At 37.2% G+C, this 24,554-nt stretch overlaps 1 protein-coding gene across 2 annotated transcripts in view; it reads right to left on the bottom strand.

The window, feature by feature from the left end:
* The window catches only part of LOC123561688 (E3 ubiquitin-protein ligase TRAIP-like), a 32,255-nt gene that overhangs the window by 6,181 nt on the left and 1,520 nt on the right, over positions 1–24,554 (bottom strand). For both annotated transcript variants that reach the window (XM_045354223.2, XM_053553007.1), the window contains exons 2-8: positions 13,105–13,206; positions 12,138–12,336; positions 11,372–11,452; positions 7,240–7,404; positions 5,554–5,688; positions 1,536–1,715; positions 413–517 (exon numbers count right to left, since the gene is read on the bottom strand). In XM_045354223.2, coding sequence (XP_045210158.2) covers positions 413–517; positions 1,536–1,715; positions 5,554–5,688; positions 7,240–7,404; positions 11,372–11,452; positions 12,138–12,336; positions 13,105–13,134 — 895 coding nt within the window. In that variant the 5' untranslated portion in view covers positions 13,135–13,206. The remainder of the gene's footprint in view (positions 1–412; positions 518–1,535; positions 1,716–5,553; positions 5,689–7,239; positions 7,405–11,371; positions 11,453–12,137; positions 12,337–13,104; positions 13,207–24,554) is intronic.

The raw sequence follows: 24,554 nt of genomic DNA, 5'->3' as shown, positions 1-24,554 counted from the left end.
AGAAACTGCTTCCACCCGAGGAGTTTGGTGCAATTCTAACCAGTAGTTTCAGAGGAGAAGATGTTAAAGCAGTTTTTGATATGATACAATTTAAAGGAATTTAAATTTGGCAGTTATCAAATATCACAATATACCTCTTCTGAAGCACAACAGAAAATTCCCTTGATTCCTCCTTTGACCTTTAGCCTGCTGGCGGCAAGCGATGCTGCTTTTGTGACCAGTGCAGAATGATCATGGTCTGGATTGTTTGCTATTCAGGTAAATTTTCAGTTAATATCTCTTTGAATAATAAGTGGTACTGCCCAAACTGAATGATGGACCAGTCCATTTTAAAAATTTAGCAAGGTAAACCGTAAAGATTAAATGTGGCAAATAGAATTTCGAGTGTATTTTGGTAACAAACATAACTTACCATAGTAATGCTGAAGTTTCTGTATTGTCTGTTGTAAGTTGGTCTGAAGAATGTGGACATGTTGATCCAGTGGAATGTTGTTTTGACGCAAGCTAGCTGTTTCATCTAAGTAATGATCAAACAAAAATTAACAAAATAGCTTATAAATAGGCTTTACGTCAAACTGACAAAGTTCATTTCATATGGAGATTTTCCAGCTTTTGTGGTTGAGGAAGACAAAAGGTGCCCTTTGGCACATTATTTCAAGCATGGGTGGGCAACTGTGCCAGACAACCAACCTTCAATAACCCAACTGGACAGTTTCCTTACATGGAAGAGTTCTATATTCTGTGTGGTTTTGGAACCCCCAGCAGTCACTGGTGAGGGGCAAATGATAAGAATCAGCTGCCTTATCACCTCAGTCAATGAGTCCACACAGAGGGAGAGTAAAGAAGAAATTTTCTTGCATACCAGACGGGGATTTCTGGTATTTTTACCAGTGCTGGAAAAATCCATCTTACACTCCGGGGTGTAAGATGACTCTCGTGCTGTAAATGACGTATTATGAACTACATATATGTAGAAGATTTAAGTAGTAGTTTATATTTTTATTTCATAAAACGGAATAAAAATCCAATACCTTGACATTTCCTCTTTGTTGCTGATAGTATATTTTTCAGTTCAAAACACATTATATTATCAAAAATTCATAACATTATGCTGCAACTGATAAACAAAACCGGAACTAAACACTGTTAATTGTCTTTGAAATGTCATGACATCTTTCCTGTTTATAGATGTTGGTTTCCCGTGCTTTGTTTAAATACCATGTTATAAGAAATAGTTCTAAAAAGAAAGCCGTTTGATTGATTTTATTTTTATTATTATTTCTTGAATATGGTATGCCAGAAAAAGATTCAATCACTGGCTGTAGCTGCAGACGGGAATATCTTGGGTAACTGTTTATATGGTAACTCAGCAGAGCCTCGTTACTACCTAAACAGTTACCCTCGAGGCCAGAAATTCCCATCTGCACCTACAACCAGTGAAAGAATCTTATAATATTAACAATTTTCAATTATAATAATTATCAAGTGATTAACACAAGCTACTCATCTAGGCCTTTATGACAGTAAAAACTTACTGATAAGATCTAAGGTCTTTTCTTGTAGTTGAGCAATGGTAGAATCTTTACTTGGCAGTACATTCTCATTGAGATGCTTCAGTTGGTAGGCAGTATCTTCATACATACTCTCAAACATCTGCAGTTGCTGGACCTGACAACTTAGTTGCAAACATTCCTTTTCTGTGGTTTCAAGCTCCACTGGAATACACATAGTAAATTCTATTTATAGCAATACCTCTGTTCTTCAAGTTTAAAGGAACATGTCTCTACACATCACAAAATCCTTTTTTTAAACAAACAATAACGCCTATAACTTTATGATTTAAAGTATCAAAAATTATAAATCAGTATCATTTAACCTTTAGCTTGCTGGTGATAAGTGGTTTTGCCTTTGCAACAAGTGCAAAGGAAGATCAGCCTGCACCGCAGTAAATTTTAAATGAGCACCCTTCTGAATAAGAAGTGGTACTGCCAAAACTGAATGATGGACCAGTCCATTTTAGAAATTTAGCAGGGTAAAGGTTAAGGTGATGATTGCTGACTAAATTCATAAATTCTATCTCTCTTACATCAAATTTTTACTTCCCGACTTCTTTTGAGCTACTGTTAAAATACTTTCCAGAATTTATTGGATCACAAGTTCATTTTTACTTTTTCCACAATTACTAAGCGATGAAAGGAATATATATTTCAAAATTGTTTACATAAGCCTAAAGGAGGTCCAGTCCCTCTAAACCATTTTCCATTCTGCTTCAATATTCATGTTAAAATGTAGATCTCTATAAAAATACAGTCGGCATTGGACATGAAACCACCTGTATTAAGTAACTATTTTATTAAACAACCGCTTCAAATCCCACGGGAAAGAGTTTCTAAAAAAGCTTATTGGCTTACTACTCGATCACTAGCTTTTGTAACAAGAGGGCCATGATGGCCCTATATCGCTCACCTGAGTTAAATTGCTTGCTTGAACAAATTTCTTTGCTAAAGCTTCAAAAACCAAAAAAACTAGGTTAGAAGGTCATGGTAAAGATTCTTCAAGATAAGTACTGAAATCTGTTAAAAAAATTTACAGGTGGTCCAAATCTCTTTGCTGTAGCTTCAAAAACAAGAAAGTAGGTCAGAAGGTCAGGGTTAATAATATTTAAGACGAGTATTGAAATCTGTATCAAAAGTTCTATGTGGTCCAAAGTTCTGTATCGCTCACCTGAGTTTAGTTGGGCCCACTACATGATGCTACATACCAAAGACATTAAATTTTATCATATACTAATTACTGTTTGTAGATGACCAGTTAAACACATTTAACTTAATAATAACAACAATTTTTGTGTATATTGAAATCTATATCAAACATTATATATGTGGTCCAAATTTCTTTGCTGTAACTTCAAAAACAAGAAAGTAGGTCAGTAGGTCATGATTTAAAATATTAAGAAAGTAGGTCAGTAGGTCACATTCATGGTCACTTTAAGTCAGTGTTAAGATCGGTGTGCAAAACTGTATATGTCATCGAAATTTCAAGGCTGTATCTTAAAAAACAAGAAAGTAGGTCAAGGTCACAGTTAAGTAACCCCTAATTACTTGGGGCCATCAGGTAATTATAATTAAACAGTCTAGGCAATATGATCAGATAATTTTTGAAGTATTTTTTGCTATATAACTCATACACAAGTGACCCCAGGGCTGGGCCTCTTTTCACCCCAGGGGCATAATTTGAACAATTTTGGTAGAGGACCACTACGCAATGCAACCTACCAAATATCAAAAGCCTAGGCCTTGCAGTTTCAGGCAAGAAGAATTTTAAAGTTTTTTCTTATATAAGTCTATATAAAACTTGGGACCCCCAGGGCGGGGCCTCTTTTCACCCCAGGGTAATAATTTGAACAATCTTGGTAGAGGACCACAAGTGAATGCTACATACCAAATATCAAAGGCCTAGGTCTTGTGGTTTCAGACAAGAAGAATTTTAAAGTTTTTTCCTATATAAGTCTATGTAAAACTTGGGACCCCCTGGGTGGGGCCTCTTTTCACCTCAGGGGCATAATTTGAATAATCTTGGTAAAGGACCACTAGGCAATGCTACAAACCAAAAATCAAAAGCCTAGGCCTTGCAGTTTCAGACAAAAAGATTTTTAAATGTTTTCCTATATGTCTATGCAAAACATGGTACCCCCCAGGGTAGGGCCTCTTTTCACCCTAGGGGCATAATTTGAACAATCTTAGTAGAGGATCATAAGGCAATGCTACATACCAAATATCGAAGGCCTAGGTCTTGTGGTTTCAGACAAGAAGATTTTTAAAGTTTTTTCCTATATAAGTCTATATAAACCATGTGACCCCCGGGGCCATATTTGACCCTTGGGGAATAATTTCAAATGTCTTGGTAGAGAACCACTATATGATGCTACATACCAAATATCAAAGCCATAGGCCCTGTGGTTTTGAACAAGATTTTTTACGTTTTTCCTTTTGGTTGACATGGCAACCAGAGTTCTGCTTGGAATTCAATTCATTGAACAATTTTGAAAGGGGGCCACCCAAGGATCATTCCTGTGAAGTTTGGTATAATTCTGCCCAGTGGTTTTCAAGAAGATTTTTTTAGGAATTGTTGACGGACACACAACGCACATTGAGCGGTCACAAAAGCTCACCATGAGCCTTTGGCTCAGGTGAGCTAAAAATGTATTGTAATAACATGATATTTGTTGTTGAATAAAATATTGTTTAAACGAAATCCCGCAATTCACACTGATTTTTTAATATGTTTGCACATGTATACAGCAAACTGTCAACCAAACAAACATTTTATGGTGACCTGATAATTTTTCAAATGAAAACCAAAAGTAGGACAGAGAAAAACCCTAATTATTTTAACTAATCAGAACTTTACATATCATTCACTCCACAGATATGAAAATAGTCGTCACATATTTGTAGGTATTGACATATTCCAATTGTAGAACCAATCGTTATGAGTGTATACATCCCTGTTCTGAGATATATTATTGTCTTGGGTAAAATCAGGAGAAAAGTAAATTTTCAAAGAAACTGACTAGATGTAGTCTTAATGTTATTACATTTAGCAAATGGACATCAACAAGACCTGTCAGTGGACAGCGCGCTCGACTATTCTCAGTGCTTGATAGTATAATATAAGCTATGAGTAAAACTATAACATTACAATAAGCATATTCTAAGTCGAAAAGGGGCCATAATTCAGTCAAAATGCTTGATAGAGTTGCCTCCTCCTTTTTACAGACTAGGCTCATGATGGTAAACAAGTATGCAAAATATCAAAGCAATATCTCAATGGACTTTGAAAATATTTGGGGTGGTACACAAACTTTAACATTTATTAAGTCGAAAAGGGGCCATAATTCAGTCAAAATGCTTGATAGAGTTGCCTCCTCCTTTTTACAGACTGAGGTCATGATGGTAAACAAGTATGCAAAATATCAAAGCAATAACTCAGTGGACTTTGAAAATATTTGGGGTGGTACGCAAACTTTAACATTTGTGTGACGCTCACGCTAACGTCGACACAAGTAGGATAGCTCCCCTATTCTTCGAAAAGTCGAGCTAAAAACGACCACGTACCTGGACTCCATTGTAACTGTGGCATTTTAGAGACACTTAATAGGTTTCAATGAAATGAAACATCCAAAATGTATAAAATATCTTTTTGCAACTGAGCACATGATGTGGTATTTTAGCAAATTGTATTAAGAGACATTTCTTTTTGCTAGTCCCTTGGGTGGTTGTATAATACAATGTCTACCGTATATGATATGTAAGTAATCTGTAAATGAACCACAAGATAAACTTACTAACTTAAGTGCTCTTACCTGTATTTAAAACACTGTCTTGAACAAATAACACTATGAAGTCCCTGCATTGATTACGTCCCCTTACTTTAAGGGGAGACCACTGCTAGGGGATTGTAAATGCTATTCAGCATGTGGGATGCCTGGTAAATATTTCTAAATGACCATATTAAACACCAACTGCATTACCACTGTTAACTGTTTCATACCTAGCTGGGCTTTAGCTGTTTGTAATTCTTGAGTGTTTTCACGAAGCTTGTCTTCCAATGATTTCTTCTGGTTCATTGTCTGTAGTGAAGCTGTTCGCAGAGTCATTATGTTGGTTTCAAGTCCTCGGACCTTGTCTGAAAAAAGTTCATAAAAAACATGTGAATGATGGTAGTACAGGGATCTACTTTCATTTTTCTATCATGCTTTTCAACTTTTCTATCATTTTCTTTGTCAGTTTGATGTTTTATTCAAATGAAAATATTAAACATCAAGCCTACTCTAGATTCTTCGTTTACTTCTGCAAGTTGAGATTTCCAGTTTTCTCAGTCAAAATGTAAATGGATGTAAAACTGTTCATTTTGAATGTTTAAATATAGCCTACAGCATGGTGTAAGAACACCCTCTTTTACACCACTGATATAATACATAATATAATTGAGCCGTGCCATGGGAAAACCAACATAGTGGGTGTGCGACCAGCATGGATCCAGACCAGCCTGCGCATCCGCGCAGTCTGGTCAGGCTCCATGCTGTTCGCTTTTAAAGCCTATTGGAATTGGAGAAACTGTTAGCGAACAGCATGGATCCTGACCAGACTGCGCGGATGCGCAGGCTGGTCTGGATCCATGCTGGTCGCACACCCACTATGTTGGTTTTCCCATGGCACGGCTCATATATGTATCAGCTGTCAGTGAAATATACAAATTTTGTAAATACAATACAATATCATTTTATTGCATTAAACATATTACAATGCTTATAGCCCATAGTAAATAACTCTTACAGCAAAGTGCAAACTGTTAAGTTTTACCACAAATATTACCTTGATTTTGAATCAGCATTTTTTTCAATGTAATCTTACAACAAATTTCAAAACTTTTTTCTTGAAGATAAGTTTTGTAGCATTTACCATAACCATGACTGTTGCATTAACCTTTAGCCTGCTAAATTTCTAAAATGAACTGGTCCATCATTCAATTTGGGCAGTAACTTTTATTATTCAAAGGGGTGTTCACTGTAAATTTACTGACTGAAGCAGGCTGATCTTGGTCTGCACTGGTCGCAAAGGCATAATCACTTGCCAGCGAGCAGGCTAAAGGTTAACAGTAAGCTTGTAACTCCTGACAACTGCATGACAAAAAGTTGATACAAATACATGTTGTAGCAGTGTAGCTGTCAGCAGTGTTACAGACAAGCCTTTACAAAGCAAGGAGAATGTTGGCAGTAAGAAAAGCTGTATGATGATACAAATGGGAATTGCCTACACGAGAAAAAAAGAATACGACCAACGTGGCACAAAACTTACAAATTACTGCATGACAAAAAGCTTGATGAACAGAATGCACATACCTATGTTTCTATCATCTAACAATCATATTAACACAAAACCACCTGGTTTAGAGTAATTATCAAGACAATCATTGTGACAAGATTTCATGACGAAAATATGGAGAGTTTCAGTAACTGGATCTACAGACCTAGTTTCTGACTCCAAACAACATGACTGGACCAAGTAAATTATTTCTGACCAAAGACGAGCCAGTTTCAAACTTGACTTAGATTTTGTAACAAGATTCATGTACACTTTCTAAGGCCAGTGGAGAGTTAAAAATATTAATTTTGTAAACAAATGACCATATAATACAGTTTTTTTCTAATAATTTCATCTGTAGTTTAGAAAGTACCATTGAGTTGAGTTATTGTGTCAGCGTGTTCCTGGATGACGGCTTCAAGTTTGGTGATTTCTCGATCTTTCAGTGCCAGAAGGCTGTTTGTAAGATTTCGTATATCTTGGTCCCTCTGTATCATGGTGGCATCTGGCTTTTCAACAGATGCACTGCCAGTTTCACCTGTATATCACACAATAATCACATTAAAATTCTATTTCAACGAAGTGTTTATTTTTTGCATACAGTGAAACACATCTCGCTCGAGCATCGATGACTTGAGCACCCGGGCTCGCTCGAGCAATTCATGTGGTTCCGGCCGATTTCCTTCTATTTTCTATGTGATATTACCATGGCTGGGTCGAGCATCGATAACTCGATCGCTCGAGCATGACACCTGGTCCCTGTGTATTAATTTACTCTTTGTTGTGTCTGGCTAACTCGAGCAGAGGTGTCAAAATTTTTCACACCTTCAGCGGTCAGAATGTATCGGTTAATTAAATATTTTCACACACTGTGAGAATTGCGGAGTCTATTCCCAGACTATCTTAAATGTTTGTTTGTCGGTATATTTGATATTATGATGAGATTAATTATTGATAAAAGCTTAAAGAAAAGTTTTATTGATCAAATATCGATCAATTACTGATATCTTAAAGCATCATTTCTGCGGGATCGAGATCTTAGTCATTTAATCAGCGGTTGTTTGCATGCAAATGAAGGAAATAATATAGCCGTTTCATAAAATTGAGACGATAATTATGATATGCACTTGTTGATGAATAAAAATTAAAAAAAAAATCTTGGTTGTTTCTTCGCATGTGCTATTTACAAATTACATATTGAAACGTCTATCAATAGATAATGTTTGTAATACGTTTGTTTTCGAAAATGTCACAAGTATGTTATTATTACGCATCACCGTTTACTCAGCAAACGGTCCCGATGACCGTAAACAAACTTTAGTTTTCTTCGTATGTTGGTCAATGTTTGGGTCGCTCGAAACCATGGATAACTCGAGCATTTTGCTCATCCCCTTGCGACCTTGAGCGAGCGGTGTTTTACTGTATTATCATTTATATTGTGACTTGTAAATTACGTTTATCTCAATTATGATATTCTAATAAATACAGATTTATCTAACATAGAAATCATATTTGCATATATATTATGGAATGCACAGGGATATCAAAAATATATCTCTAAGAGAGTTGATATAACTGATATTTTTGTTTGCATTTTCAGTACATTATCGGCACTTGAGTAGAATAGGGCTGACTATTAACATTTCTCCTTATGAACAATCTAGCGTTAATTTTTCTATTAGATATGAACCATACTGTTTCTTTTTCAGTGCTGACATAAATTCTAACAGGGCCCGCTTTACTTCTTTATTAAACAAAGTAGACTGAAATTGTGTGTTATTATGTAACACACACACACCATTTTTACGCCAAAGTTAATGACTTCATAGCATCAAGCATCAAAGTGTGCCAGAAAAGAAAACCACACGAAACTGGCAAATATTTGGTGAATCTCTTCAAAGAGGTAAGTAATAACCCTTAACCTGCTAAATATCTGAAATGGACCGGTCCATCATTCAATTTGGGCCATACCACTTATTATTCAAAGGGGTGTTCACTGAAAAATTACTGACTGAATAGCGAACAGTGCAGACCATGATCAGACTGGTCGCAAAGGCAGAATCACTTGCCGCCAGCAGGCTAAGGGTTAATAACGTGTTAGAATCGAAATAATATATCTCATTTAATAATTTGCTCTTAAATAAAATCATTGTCATTCAGATTCTTATTATTACATCAATTGGGCTGCACCCTTGAGATATAATTCCTTTGCATCTGAACTCCAAACAGTGATTTTATTCAACGACAAATCACTAAATGAGATATATTATTTCTTAAATAAAAACTTGCTGCATCACAGTATGATAATATCGGTGAATAATTCAAATACTACGGACCTGCCCAAGGTGATCTCTAAATATCCCCTTACTCAAATCTATAAACTTTATAATTCATAACATACCATAACCGTTTAATGGTGAAACTTTGAATTACACAATGTATACATTTTCAAGGATGTGTCCCTGAACTGTGTCAAAGTTAGAATCATGGCACTGATACAGGCATAAATACTCAATTTTATTTAATTGTAAAGTCAAGTCAAGAGATTTCAGTTTCACTTAATGCAATGTACTCAAAACAAAGTCCTTTTATAACATACTTAAACACTGATATTATAAATCATTCTTAAATAACAAGGAGGGTGGCAACTGAAACTTATTTTTCATTTTTTTCAAGGTGCTGACCACTTACCAATCTATCATCAAAAATATAGTTTAAATAATACTTTCTTTTTGAACACCAAGATGTTTAAAAACTGTAAACCTGACTCCTGGGACCAGAGAAATTTATGCTGATGACTATAATCTGTATTGATTTTTTTTAAGTAAAGAAGAAATGTGCGAAAAAATCACGTAATAAAATTGGCCAATGAAATTTTCAGTGAACGACAGCTGCCAATTAAACAACGTTCTTATCTATATGAAAACTTCTAAGTCGAACGAGAGCAATAACTTGGCAAGAGATTATACAATTTTAAAAAGTAGTATCAATACTACCCGGTTTCATTCAACTCTCATTAGTAATATAGGAGAAGTAGCCCTAATAAAGTTTATTCAAAATTCAATTTTAAGGTGCCATAACTGTGTAAAAAGATAAACTGAGTGAGATGTGCCAATGATATGCACAATCAGGTTCCTTCTCATCATTCCTATTAAGTTCCATTGAAATCAGGCCATAGGATTTTGGACAAGAAGCTCGGACAAGCTAAATGTGGACAAACAGATAGTAAAAGAAAACAAGGGTCATGATGACCCTGAATCACTCACCTGAGTAATATGAGCCACATGTTTAAAATGGCAAACTGATGCTAAAATATTAGAAAGTAGGTCAGTAGGTCAAATTCACGGTCACTGAAAGTCAATTTTAAGATCGGTGTGCAAACCTGTACATGTTATCCAAATTTCAAGGCTGTATCTTAAAAAACAAGGAAGTAGGTCAGTAGGTCAAGGTCACAGTCAAGTGACCCCTAATCGCTTGGGGTCATCAGGTAATTATAATTAATCAGTCTAGGAAATATGATCTGATAATTTTTGAATTATTTATTTCTATATAACTCATATAAAAATTGACCCCCTGGGTGGGGCCTCTTTTCATCCTAGGGGCATAATTTGAACAATTTTGGTAGAAGACCACTAGGCAATGCTACATACCAAATATCAAAGGCCTAGGCCTTGAACTTTCAGATAACAAGATTTTTATAGTTTTTTCCTATATAAGTCTATGTAAAAACTGGGACCCCCCAGGGAAAGGTCTCTTTTCACCCCAGGGACATAATTTGAATAATTCTGGTAGAGGACCACTAGGCAATGCAACATAACAAATATCAAAAGCCTAGGCCTTGCAATTTCAGGCAAGAAGATTTTTAAAGTTTTTCCTATATCAGTTTATGTAAACCTTGAGACCCCTAGGGCAGGGCCTCTTTTAATCCCAAGGTCATAATTTGAACAATTTTGGTAGAGAACCACAAGGCAATGCTACATACCAAATATCAAAGGCCTAGGTCTTGTGGGTTTAGAAAAGAAGATTTTCAAAGTTTTTTCCTATATAAGTCTATGTAAAACTTGTGCCCCCGGGGCGGGGCCTCTTTTCACCCCAGGGGCCCAATTTGAATAATCTTTATAGAGGACCATTAGATGATGTCACATGCCAAATATCAAGGCTCTACGCCTACGACAAGAAGATTTTTAAAGTTTTTCCTTTCAGTTGCCACGGCAACCAGAGTTCTGCATGGAATTCAATTCTTTGAATAATTTTGAAAGGGGACCACCCAAGGATCATTCCAGTGAACTTTGCTGTAATTCTGCCCAGTGGTTTTCAAGAAGAAGATTTTTTTAGAAAATGTTAACGGACACACGACACACGACACACGACGCACGAGGGACGACGGACACTGAGCGGTCACAAAAGCTCACCATGAGCCTTTGGCTCAGGTGAGCTAAAAAACAATATGTCTCCCTTATTGAAATAAAACGTCTTTTCCAACATGAAGTAATAATGAAGTTTACCTGTCTGCGGCTGTTGCTGCTGATCCTGATTGTCAACACCATTGTTCTCTTCAACTGGTGCACGTGCTTCCTTTAATGCTCCTGTGTATAGCCAAAAGAAAATAGTACTGGTGAATAACTGACTGATTATCAATTTCCCATGCATAATACACTGACATCAAATGCAAAGCATTTAATTCAGAGGTGACTGAAAAATTTAAAATATGTGCATAGAATCAAGGACAGTGGCCATGAAGAGTGCATATAAAATTCTTACTGTGATTTCATCCTAAATTAAAAAGGATACAATTTTTCAAAAGTACAAGTAATCTTAACAGAAATAAGAGAAAACTTAAATCATAAGAAATTTAATGAATCCCAGTTTTGATATTTCATTAAAGACAATGATTAAAGTCTTAAACACATTTATTCTGTTTAAAAGTATATATGTAGACAACAAAGCCTCCAAACATATATTTCTGGTTTTGGCTTTGCTGGGTTAAGAGTCACACAGACACAATTATAAGACAACCAGCAATTTGTCATCTTTTCAGGGTAGGGGGAAGACCCCAGGCGCATCTGTAAGAGGATATCTTGATAGAACTACCAACCATCTGCAAGCCAGCTAAATCGCTTCCTCACATAAAAGAATTCTACACAGCATGCAAGGTTTTGAACCCACAGAAGTGAACAATGGGCCACGGAGAACTCTCCTTTGCACGTGAAACAAACCCAATGTAATTCAACATGAGACCCAAACAAGTACTAAAAGCAAACATAATCTTACGGACAAGTTCGTCAAAATTCTGATCCTCGATAAGATGACTGTCAGTTATTTGTTTCCTGCAAGCTGGACAGTTTGGATGTTGTTCTAGCCACTGCAGTATGCACGGGGTACAGAAACGGTGTCCGCAGTGTGTTATTGACACGCCAGACATATCATGCATACAGATTGGACATGTTAACATCTGTTCAACCATACTGTCCTAACAAAAAGGGAAAAATAAAGTATAAGGTTTACAGTTATTGCCAACTGAATGCAAGCTTTGAAGATTTTCATATACGTTTGAAATGAAAAAGTACAAAATAGTTTTCGATCTATCACTTTATAGAAAACAAAAATATTTTATTAAATAATTTTGAATCATAATTACAAAGTACAGTCCTAGTGATCACATAACAAAGCAAACGGCAGACATATCATGAACTTAACACACTCAGCTGGAGATTCACAGAATTATTAGTCCTTACAATATAATATGTTTATGATGGTCCTTTGCATACCGAGTTTTAATGATGTGATTTCTTTAAAGTGTATGTAGCTTTTTTGGTTTTCATAGATCAGTTAATAGTTTCATGTCTCAAAAGTACTACTGAACCAGAAACAACAAAGATTACTTTCTGACCACAGGCAAACGGAATTTGATTGCTGTAGGCCAAATGGTTCCATAATTAGTTAGTTAATGAGAAATCAAATGGTCTACTGACGGATATGAACAAAAAATATTAATGAGCCGCACCATGAGAAAACCAACAGTGCATTTGCAACCAGCATGGATCCAGACCAAACTGCGTGGAGAATCCATGCTGTTTGTTTTCAAAGCCAATTGCAATTAGAGAAACTGTTAATGAACAGCATGGATCCTGATCAGACTGCGCGGATGCGCAGGCTGGTCTGGATCCATGCTGGTCGCAAATGCACAATGTTGGTTTTCTCATGTACAGTACTCATACCTAATATAAAGACTGCTTACATTGTTATCTACTGACTGTGACTCTGCCATATTTTCTGTACCAGCCACCTTTTCAGCTCACCTCTTCAATCTGACTGTCTACGTTGTTTTACTTTTAATGATCTAGAATATATAAATGTATATAAATGTGTATATTAGTATGCTGATCTCAGATGTATTTAGCCATGATTATTATTTTAAACAAGAAGAAAGCCCTGCCATTAAACAAGAGGGCCAAGATGGCCCTAGGTCGCTCACCTGAGAAACACACCATAACAGTGTAAACTTGTTTGACCCAGTGATTTCATGGAAAAAAATATTCTGACCAATTATCATTAAAATTGGAGCAAAAGTCTTGAGTATAAACAAGTATTTTCTTTGATTTGACCTAGTGACCTAGTTTTTGACCCCAGATGACCCATATTAAAACTTCACCTAGATTTCATCAAGGCTATCATTCTGACCAAATTTCATGAAGATCAATTGAAAAATACAGCCTCTATCTCATACACAAGGTTTTTCTTTGATTTGACCTAGTGACCTAGATTTTGACCCAAGACTACCCATATTCGAACTTGACCTAGACTTCATCAAGGCAACCAATATGACCAAATTTTATGAAAATCCAGTTTAAAATGCAGGCCCTATTGCATACACAAGATTTTTCCTTGATTCAACCTAGTGACCTAGTTTTTGAACCCAGATGACCCATATTCGACCTTGACCTAGATTTCATCAAGGCAATCATTCTGACCAAATTTCATGAAGATCAATTGAAAAATACAGCCTCTATTGCATACAAAAGGTTTTTCTCTGATTTGACCTAGTGACCTACTTTTTGAACCCAAATGACCCTTCATCAAATTCGAAGTAGATTTCATCAATGCAATCATTCTGACCAAATTTCAGAAAGATCAATTGAAAAATATAGCCTCTATCGCATACACAAAGTTTTTCTTTGATTTGACCTAATGACCTGCTTTTTGACTCCAGATGACCCATATTCAAACTTGACCTAGATTTCATCAATGCAATCATTCTGACTTAATTTCAGGAAGATCAATTGAAAAATATCGCCTCTATCGCATACACAAGGTTTTTCTTTGATTTGACCTAGTGACCTACTTTTTGACCCAAGATGACCCATTTTCAAACTCGGCCTAGATTTCATTAAGATTATCATTCTGACTTAATTTCAGGAAGATCAATTGAAAAATACAGCCTCTATCGCATACACAAGGTTTTCCTTTGATTTGACCTAGTGACCTACTTTTTGACCCCAGATGACCCATATTCGAACTTGACCTAGATTTCATCAAGGCAATCATTCTGACCAAAATTCATGAAGACTAATTGAAAAATACAGCCTCTATCGCATACACAAGGTTTTTCTTTGATTTGACCTAGTGACTTAGTTTTCGATCCTAGTCGACCCATTTTTAAACTCGACCTAGATTTCATCAAGGCAATCATTCTGACCATAATTCATGAAGATTAATTGAAAAATACAGCCTCTATTGCATACACAAAGTTTTTCTTTGATTTGTCCTAGTTTTGTTTGTTTGTTTTGGGTTTAACGCCGTTTTTCAACAGTATTTCAGTCATGTAACGGCAGGCAGTTAACCTAACCAGTGTTCCTGGATTCTGTACCAGTACAAACTTGTTCTCCGCAAGTAACTGCCAACTTCCCCACATGAATCAGAGGTGGAGGACTAATGATTTCAGACACAATGTCGTTTATCAAATATTCACGGAGAACATACGCCCCGCCCGAGGATCGAACTCACGACCCCGCGATCCGTAGACCAACGCTCTACCTACTGAGCTAAGCGGGTGGGCGATTTGTCCTAGTGACTTAGTTTTTGATCCTAGTCAACCCATTTTTAAACTCGACCTAGATTTCATCAAGGCAATCATTCTGACCATAATTCATGAAGATTAATTGAAAAATATAACCTATATCGCATACACAAGGTTTTTCTTTGATTTGACCTAGTGACCTAGTTTTTGACCCCAGATGACCCATCCTAGATTTCATCAAGGTAATCATTCTGACTAAATTTCATGAGGATCAGTTAAACAAGAGCTCGTAGAACACAAAATGCCCCCCTTGATGCATTCAGTAATTGCACAAGGAACAGAAATTATTTGGTCACTGTACACAAAAGTTCTATTGTTCTGGGTCAATGTGACCTTGACCTTTAGCCTACTGACCTCAAAATCAATAGAGGTCATCTGCTGTTCATTATTAACCTCCCTATCAACTTTCACGATCCTATGCCCAAGTGTTCTCAAGTTATCGTCCAGAAACGGTTTATTTGTTCTGGGTCACTGTGACCTTGACCTCTGGTCTCAAAATCAATAGAGGTCATCTGCTGGTCATGACCAACCTCCTTATCAATTTTCATGATCCTAGGCCCAAGCGTTCTTGAGTTATCATCTTGAAACCGTTCAACTGTTCCGGGTCACTGTGACCTTGACCTTTGACCTACTGACCTCAAAATCAATAGAGGTCATCTGCTGATCATGATCAACTTCCCTATCAAGTTTTGTGATCCTAGGCCCAAGCGTTCTCAAGTTATTGTCAAGAAACAATTTAACTGTTCCGGGTCACTGTGACCTTTGACCTACTGACCTCGAAATCAATAAGGGTCATCTGCTGCTCATGACTAACCTCCCTATCAATTTCATGATCCTAGGCCCAAGCATTCTTGAGTAATCATCCAGAAACTGTTACCTTGATCTTTGACCAACTGATCTCAAACTCAATAGGGGTCATCTACTGGTCATGACTAACCTTCCTATCAACTTTCATGATCCTAGGCCCAACGTTCTTGAGTCATCATCCGGAAACCGTTTATCTGTTCCGGGTCACTGTGACTTTGACCTTTGACCTACTGATTTCAAAATCAATAGGGGTCATCTGCTGGTTATGACCAACATCCCTATCAACTTTCATGATCCTAGGCCGAAGCGTTCTTGAGTTATCATCCGGAAACGGATTGGTCTACCTACAGACCGACCGACCGACCGACCTACCGACCGACATCTGCAAAACAATATACCACTCCTTCTTCGAAGGGGGGCATAAAAATACAGTCTATCATATACACAAGCTAAATGTTGACAGACGACAGACAGACAGACGACGGACATTGAGCAATCAGAAAACTCACCTAAGCAGGTGAGCTAAAAAGAGAAACAGCAGTTGTAAGCAGACAATGAAGCTCACAATGAAGCAGGGCGGACAAGAAACACAAGAATTTTTTTTTTACTTACATTAATACAATCAAGTAGCTGAACTGGAAAGTAGAAAGATGACAACAATTCATGACATGTGGCCCTTGAAAGTGCTTGACAGAATAATCAAGCCTACTAAGCCCCAATGATAACGTGATTCCCAGGCAAACGCGAGGACGCGTCTAATTCACGATAATAGATATAACAAGTGAATGAAGTATTGCCATGCAATACAAAGTCCCCTACTGGAAGGCACCTAATTTTCTCTACTGCAGTATAACATAATGAACTGATATCTGTCAATAATGTATAAACAATACTGTACTATAAATACAATATGTTATAACAAAACACTTAGAGTAAAATTTGTATATATAAAATCCTATAGTTGTTTTCATATAGCATTTTTTGGCCGATTATCAAAAAGGTATCATATTAAGTTATTTATAGCAAAAAAAACCAAAAAAAAACTAGTGCTATCACTAAAGGAAATGAATGTACCCCCCGCATGCACTGACACAGTACATTGCAATTTGACCCACACAAGATTGCATAATTATGTGGACTGTATGTATATAGACTGTATGTATACAGTATAGTAACAAAAAACAAAGTCCCATAACTATGCAGAATATTTATCTAAAAGAATGTAACATGCACCATGCACAACTAGGGTTGGTACTGATCACTTGTGTGAAGTTTCATTAAATTGTGTGCAAGGGTTTGGTATATTAGGCACGCACAAGATTGCATATGCAGACTGTATGTACATAGTATGTTAACAAGAAACAAAGTCCCATAACTCTGTAATTTTTGTCGTTGAAAGAACCTAACATGCCCCATGCACAACTACTGTTGTTACTGATCAACTGTGTGAAGTTTCATTAATTTTGTCAAGGGGATCAGGAGAGATGGTGCGCACAAGATTGTGTCTATGTACACTGACGAGATAAAGAAACGCGTCATTCAAACTCGGTATACAATTTTTCGTTAACCGTGATTCAAAATTAGAAAAGAACAATTCCATTCGCAAATTAGATGCTTTACAAGAATTTATGGTCAATAAGAAATCATTTCATTGTCGCATTATGCTTAAATCTTGAATTTTAATAGCCCGGTCGGAGAAATTGCATTAGAAAAATCAGTAGCGCGTGTGGCCACCTCTGCTAGCAACCACAGCAGCAAGGCGACGCCTCATAGAGCCGCACCAGTTGCGTAACAGATACCGTGGGATTCTAGCCCACTCCTGGTGCAGCGTTGCTACCAGTTCCCGAACGTTTGCTGGCTGGGTTTGACGTTGGTGTAACCGCCGTTTGAGATAATCCCACGCGTGTTCAATCGGATTGCAGTCCGGTGAACACGCCGGCCAAGGTAAAACATTAATGTTTCTAGCCTGTAGAAAGTCCCTGGTGACGCGTGCAACGTGAGGTCGCGCGTTGTCGTGCTGATAGACTAATCCTTGACGTTGACGGAATAAAGGGACAACTACATGACGTAATATCTGGTCGATGTAACGCCTGCTTGTGAGATTACCTTGGCAAACGACGAGTTGGGACCTAAACCTATGGTTGATTGCTGCCCACACCATTACTCCACCTCCACCGTAACGATTGTGCTCCAAAACGCAATTGTTTGCGTAGCGTTCATGGCGTCGTCTATAGACACGGATACGTCCGTCGGCGTTCCACAAGTTGAAACGCGACTTGTCACTGAACACTATGTTCTGCCAACGCTGGCCGCGATGGTTGCGGGCCCAAATAAGACGTTGTTGACGGTGGCGTAACGTTAGAATTAGACCGCGGTAGGGCCTACGACAGGTAATTCCGCGTTCTCTGAGTCGATTTCTCACTGTATGTCGACTAATTGGACGTCCATGGTTACCTAAAACTATACGTGACGTAGATTGCGCCGACACAAATCTGTCACGTAAATGACGTTGACGTATATAATTATCCTGTCGTATTGACGTTACACGCGGTCTACCTGAACGTGGTCTATCGATAGACGTTCCCGTGTCTTTAACTCGTCGAATAAGACGCACAATTGTCGAACGAGAGACGTTAAAACGTCTAGCAACTTGTTCCTGCGTTCGCCCACATTCAAGCATAGCCAAAACCTGAGCCCTCTCTTCAGAATTCAGCCTCGGCATTACGAAAACTAATGTTTTTTTCAGAGAATAGCTGAAAATATGGTTGTGTGTCGTATTACACATGTACATTTGCAAAAATCGTTCAATCAAACCACATGGTTTACATGCACGGACTGCACGAGGAAATCATGACCAGGTACATGAAGTGAACAAATGGCTGAATGAAATCGCGCGAGTTTTTGTTCACTGTGTTTGTCGGTCAGAGTACATGTAGATTTACTACATTTCAAAACAATTAAAAGTGTAAGGAAAAAAATAACGCCAAATTTCAATGAGGCGTTTCTTTATCTCGTCAGTATATATAGTATAGTAACAAAAAAACAAAGTCCCAGAACTCTGCAAATTTTTTTTCTGAAAGAACCTAACATGTCCATGCACAACTACTGTTGGTACTGATCACTTGTGTGAAGTTTCATTAAATTGTGTCAAGGGGATGAGGAGAGATGGTGCGCACAAGATTGTGTCTATGTATATAGTATAGTAACAAAAAAACAAAGTCCTATAACTCTGCAATTTTTTTTTTCTAAAAGAACCTAACATGCCCCATGCACAACTATTGTTGGTACTGATCACTTGTGTGAAGTTTCATTAAATTGTGTCAAGGGGATGAGGAGAGATGGTGCGCACAAGATTGTGTCTATGTATATAGTATAGGAACAAAAAAACAAAGTCCCATAACTCTGCAAATTTTTTTTCTAAAAGAACCTAACATGCCCCATGCACAACTACTGTTGGTACTGATCACTTGTGTGAAGTTTCATTAAATTCTGTCAAGGCGATAAGGGGAGATGGTGCGCACAAGATTGCGTCTACCGACAGACAGACAACCTGAAACCAGTATACCCCCCCTTACAACTTTGTTGTCGGGGGGTACAAAAAAAAATTCTATATAAGCATGATAAGTCCACACAAAACTCTACTAGATAGAGACAGGTCAAAATAAACCTAAAAATTGGATGTAACATGCATGTAATACCACAGAAAACTGGTCTCGATTTTTCCCTACAGCCTGTAATAAATTATAAGCTATTTATAGTAATAACAAAGGGACATAATTCTAAAAACAAGGTTGCCTCATGGTCATGAACATTTGTGCCAAGTTACAACAAAATCCCTCCATGCATAAAGAAGAAATGCTCCGGACAAAGTCATTCTTGAATTTGGCATTTGACCTCTAAGAGTGACCTTGACCTTAGACCTAGGGACCTGGTTCCGGATTCAACAATCTGTCTCATGGTAGTGAACATTTATGCCAAGTTACATCAAAACCCTCCATGCATGAAGAAGAAATGTTCCAGAGAAAGTCATTCTTGTATCTGACCTTTGGCCTCTGTGTGTGACCTTGACCTTTGACCTAGGGACCAGGTTCTTGCAAAAAAACACACCATCTCATAGTGGTGAACACTTGTGCCAAGTAATAATCCTGTTTTGCATGACAAAGTTATACACCAGACAGGAACAAGAGGACCATGATGGTCCTGAATCGCTCACCTATCCCCACATGACCCAGTGTTGAACTGAGTATGACGTCGTTATTTCTATTATTTGACAAAGTGACCTAGCTTTTCAGCACATGTGACATAGATATCATCAAGATAAAAAATTCTGACCAATTTTCATGAAGATCCATTGAAAAATATGGCCTCTAGAGAGGTCACAAGGTTTTTCTATTATTTGACCTAATGACCTAGTTTTTGAAGGCACGTGACCCACTTTTAAACTTGACCTAGATATCATCAAGGTGAACATTCTCACCAATTTTCATGAAGATCTCGTGAAAAATATGGCCTCTAGAGAGGTCACAAGGTTTTTCTATTTTTCGACCTACTAGCCTAGTTTTTGATGGCACATGACCCAGTTACGAACCTGACCTAGATATCATCAAGCTGAACAGTCTCACCAATTTTCATGAAGATCCATAGAGAAATATGGCCTCTAGAGAGGTCACAAGGTTTTTCTATTTTTAGACCTACTGACCTAGTTTTTAACCCCACGTGACCCAGTTTCAAACCTGACCTAGATATCATCAAGATGAACCTTCTGACAAATATTCATGAAGATCTCATGAAAAATATGGCCTCTAGAGAGGTCACAAGGTTTTTCTATTTTTAGATCTACTGACCTAGTTTTTAACCCCACGTGACCCAGTTTCGAACTTGACCTAGATATCATCAAGGTTAACATTCTGACCAATTTTCATGAAGATCCATTGAAAAATATGGCCTCTAGAGAGGTCACAAGGTTTTTCTATTTTTAGACCTACTGACCTAGTTTTTGACCACACGTGACCCAGTTTCGAACCTGACCTAGATATCATCAAGGTGAACATTCTGACCAATATTCATGAAGATCTCATGAAAAATATGGCCTCTAGAGAGGTCACAAGGTTTTTCTATTTTTAGACCTAATGACCTAGTTTTTGACCCCACGTGACCCAGTTTCAAACTTGATCTAGATATCATCAAGGTGAACATTCTGACCAATTTTCATGAAGATCTCATGAAAAATATGGCCTCTAGAGAGGTCACAAGGTTTTTCTATTTTTAGACCTACTGACCTAGTTTTTGACCACACGTGACCCAGTTTCGAACTTGACCTAGATATCATCAAGGTGAACATTCTGACCAATATTCATGAAGATCTCATGAAAAATATGGCCTCTAGAGAGGTCACAAGGTTTTTCTATTTTTAGACCTACTGACCTAGTTTTTGATGGCACGTGACCCAGTTTCGAACTTGACCTAAATATCATCAAGGTGAACATTCTGACTAATTTTCATGAAGATCTTGTGAAATATATGGCCTCTAGAGAGGTCACAAGGTTTTTCTATTTTTAGACCTACTGACCTAGTTTTTGATGGCACGTGACCCAGTTTCGAACTTGACCTAGATATCATCAAGGTGAACATTCTGACCAATTTTCATAAAGATCCCATGAAAAATGTGACCTCTAGAGTGGTCACAAGCAAAAGTTTACGGACGGACGCACGGACGGACGACGGACGCCGCGCGATCACAAAAGCTCACCTTGTCACTTTGTGACAGGTGAGCTAAAAATGTCCCATTGACCTTTTATCTCCAATTGTGACCTTGACCTTAAAGCTAGGGTTCTGGGTGTTGCGCATGACACATTGTCTCATCATGGGGAACATTTATGCCAAGTAATATTAAAATCCTTTGATGGATGACAGAGTTCTGGACAGGACAGGAAAAAAGCCCTTTTGACCTTTGACCTCAAATATTGACCTTGACCTTTGAGCTAGAGGTCCGGGTTTTACGCATGACACGTCATCTTATCATGGGGAACATTTGTGTCAGGTAATATTAAAATACCTTCATGGATGGCAGAGTTATGGACCGGACAGGAAAAAAACCCTGTTGACCTTTGACCTCTAATTGTGACCTTGACCTTTAAGCCAGGGGTCCGGGATTTTTGCATGACACGTTGTCTCATCATGGGGAACATTTGTGCTAAGTAATATTAAAATCCCTTCATGAATGACAGAGTTATGGACCGGACACGAAACAGACCCTGTTCATGCCATGTTAACATTTGACTGCTAAGTGTGACCTTGACTTTTGAGCTAGGGGTCTGAAAGCTGTGCATGACACATCGTCTTATTATGAGGTACATTTTGCCAAGTAATATTAAAATCCCTTTATGGATGGCAGTGTTATGGACTGGACAGGAAAAAAGCCCTGTTGACATTTGACCTCCAATTGTGACCTTGACCTTTAAGTTAGGGTCCGGGTATTGCGCATGACACGTCGTCTCATGGGGAACATTTGGGCCAAGTAATATTAAAATCCCTTCATGGATGACAGAGTAATCGACCAGACACGAAATTGCGCACGGACCGAATGACAGGCGGATGGAAAAGCGCATTCCTATAGTCCCCGAAACTGGTTTTCAACCAGTAGGGGTCTAATAACTATTCATACTGTTTGTGCAATACTTGACTTGTGTCAAGTAGATATCAGTATTTGTTTCATTTTAACTATCCAATTAGTATATTGCACAATAGCTCAACTGGGTAGAATGCAGATACCGAAAGCAAATCATCAAATCATTTTGTATGAGTTCAAACCCTAATGACGATTTTTTTTATAATTGCTTTTCTTTTTGTTTTTCCTATCCGTTTTCAATTCTGTTCCCGTATTCTTCATTTCTTTTTAATGGTTTCTATTTGCATATACGTCTTTATAAAAAATAATTTTATGTTCATTATTCACTTTCTATTTATGTGTTTAGTACAAGCATTTAACTAATATCACTTAACTTTTCTCATCTGCCATATCAGCCTCAGATATTTCTCAGTCATTGCGTCAAAGTGAAAATGAAGGAATCTTTTCTATGCAAAAATAAAAAGAATTTTGACTGCTGTGTTTCGAACCACACGGCAAAAGATCTGATCATGCATAATCAGTATGCTTTACCACTGAGCTAATTTGTAACTGTAATGCAAGCAAGAAATATTTACATTTTGACTAGTTACAAAAATGTTGAATTCCCTATGCTTCATTTCCATCTATTTATAGTTATGTTTGTAAACACCATGTTATCATTAGGGTATAGTACATCAGGGTAATAACTTCAGAAAAATAAACAAACATGAAGGAAAAACTGGAGGATATTTTGTAGGAAGAGTAAAAATTTATAGGAAATTCAGTTAAATTTGCACATGACTTAAAAATCATTGCCGTTTTCTTGGTTTAGACATCATCATCATCATCATCATCATCATTTCAGTAGTAGAATATTATTATATTTATATTTTTACAATAATGGAAAACATTCAAATTTCAATATTGATACATTATGGCAAAAATGGTGCAAAAACCTAACACCGTAAACATTTTAAAAATCCCTCAACTGCCATCTATATATACGCATGAACTGTTCATGAGAAAGGAAGACGTTAGTAGGGTTACAGGGCTCTAAACAACTATTGGGGACAAGTATCCATACGGATACCCTCAGGAAGGGGAATTTTTCAACGTTTTAAGACAAAAAGGGGAATTTTAGCCATATATATATATATATATATATATATATATATATATATATATATATATATATATATATATATATATATATTTTATTACTTTTCACACTTATCAATACTGTTTTCAATCATTTCTATCAAATGTACACTACTAATAGTTTCCAATCTTTTCTAACAAATGTAACAATATTGCAGCAGTAACCTTCTTTAGAGGTACTATAATATAACTGCTTAAAAGAGAGTTCATTTTTTTATTGTTTTTGAGGGGAATTTTCTTCTGGGAAAGGGGGAAAAAACATACTATTTTAAGAGGGGAATAGGACCCATATTCGGCCCAAAAAACAGCCAAACAAGTGCCCTGGGTAAAGGCTGGGTTAAAATCAGGATAAAAGCAAAAGATTTGTACTGGAATTATGGTGTAAACATCAATGTAGCCAGTGTCGTTTGGATCCAGAGACAACTTCACACTTCACTACATGTGATGGTAATATGTTCCACTCAACAACAGTTTCTGTTCTAGGGAAAATTGAATTATATATAATAAAAATCTGTAGTAGATGGTATCTGAAAGGCCAGATCATTGTCGTATCCAGACTGTCTTGTGTAAGGTGTAACATATTGCTTAGGATCAACATCTACATGATAATAAACCATTTTGTGAAATAAACTTAGTTTACTTATTGTCCTCAAAATTGCAATGTGTTCCAATTAAAGTCTTTTATATTTGAGACTGTGCCCGGGGCCTTGCCGTAATTGTTCGTTACAAATCTTGAAGCTTGACAATTGTCTTTGAATGTTTTCAAGTTTATCTATATCCTTCTGATGGTAAGGATCCGATACACGAGAACCGTATTCTAAAGTTGGTCTTACAATGGTGTAACAGACTGCAAATACTTCATCCCTGACCGGGAATCGAACCCAGTACCTCTCACACCTAAGGCGGGCATTCTACCATGTCGCTATAAAAGCTAGCTGAATAGCAAGGAGTGCACCCTTATACTCTACCCCACTACATACATACACCCCTCCATTTTGGAATTTGTTGCCAAATTCCACGAGTTAAGACTTGAAATCAA

The sequence above is a fragment of the Mercenaria mercenaria genome, chromosome 10, assembly GCF_021730395.1.
Source record: "Mercenaria mercenaria strain notata chromosome 10, MADL_Memer_1, whole genome shotgun sequence".
Taxonomy (NCBI): domain Eukaryota; kingdom Metazoa; phylum Mollusca; class Bivalvia; order Venerida; family Veneridae; genus Mercenaria; species Mercenaria mercenaria.
Note: the sequence above shows the minus strand (reverse complement) of the source record. Positions and strands in the feature narration are given on the sequence as shown.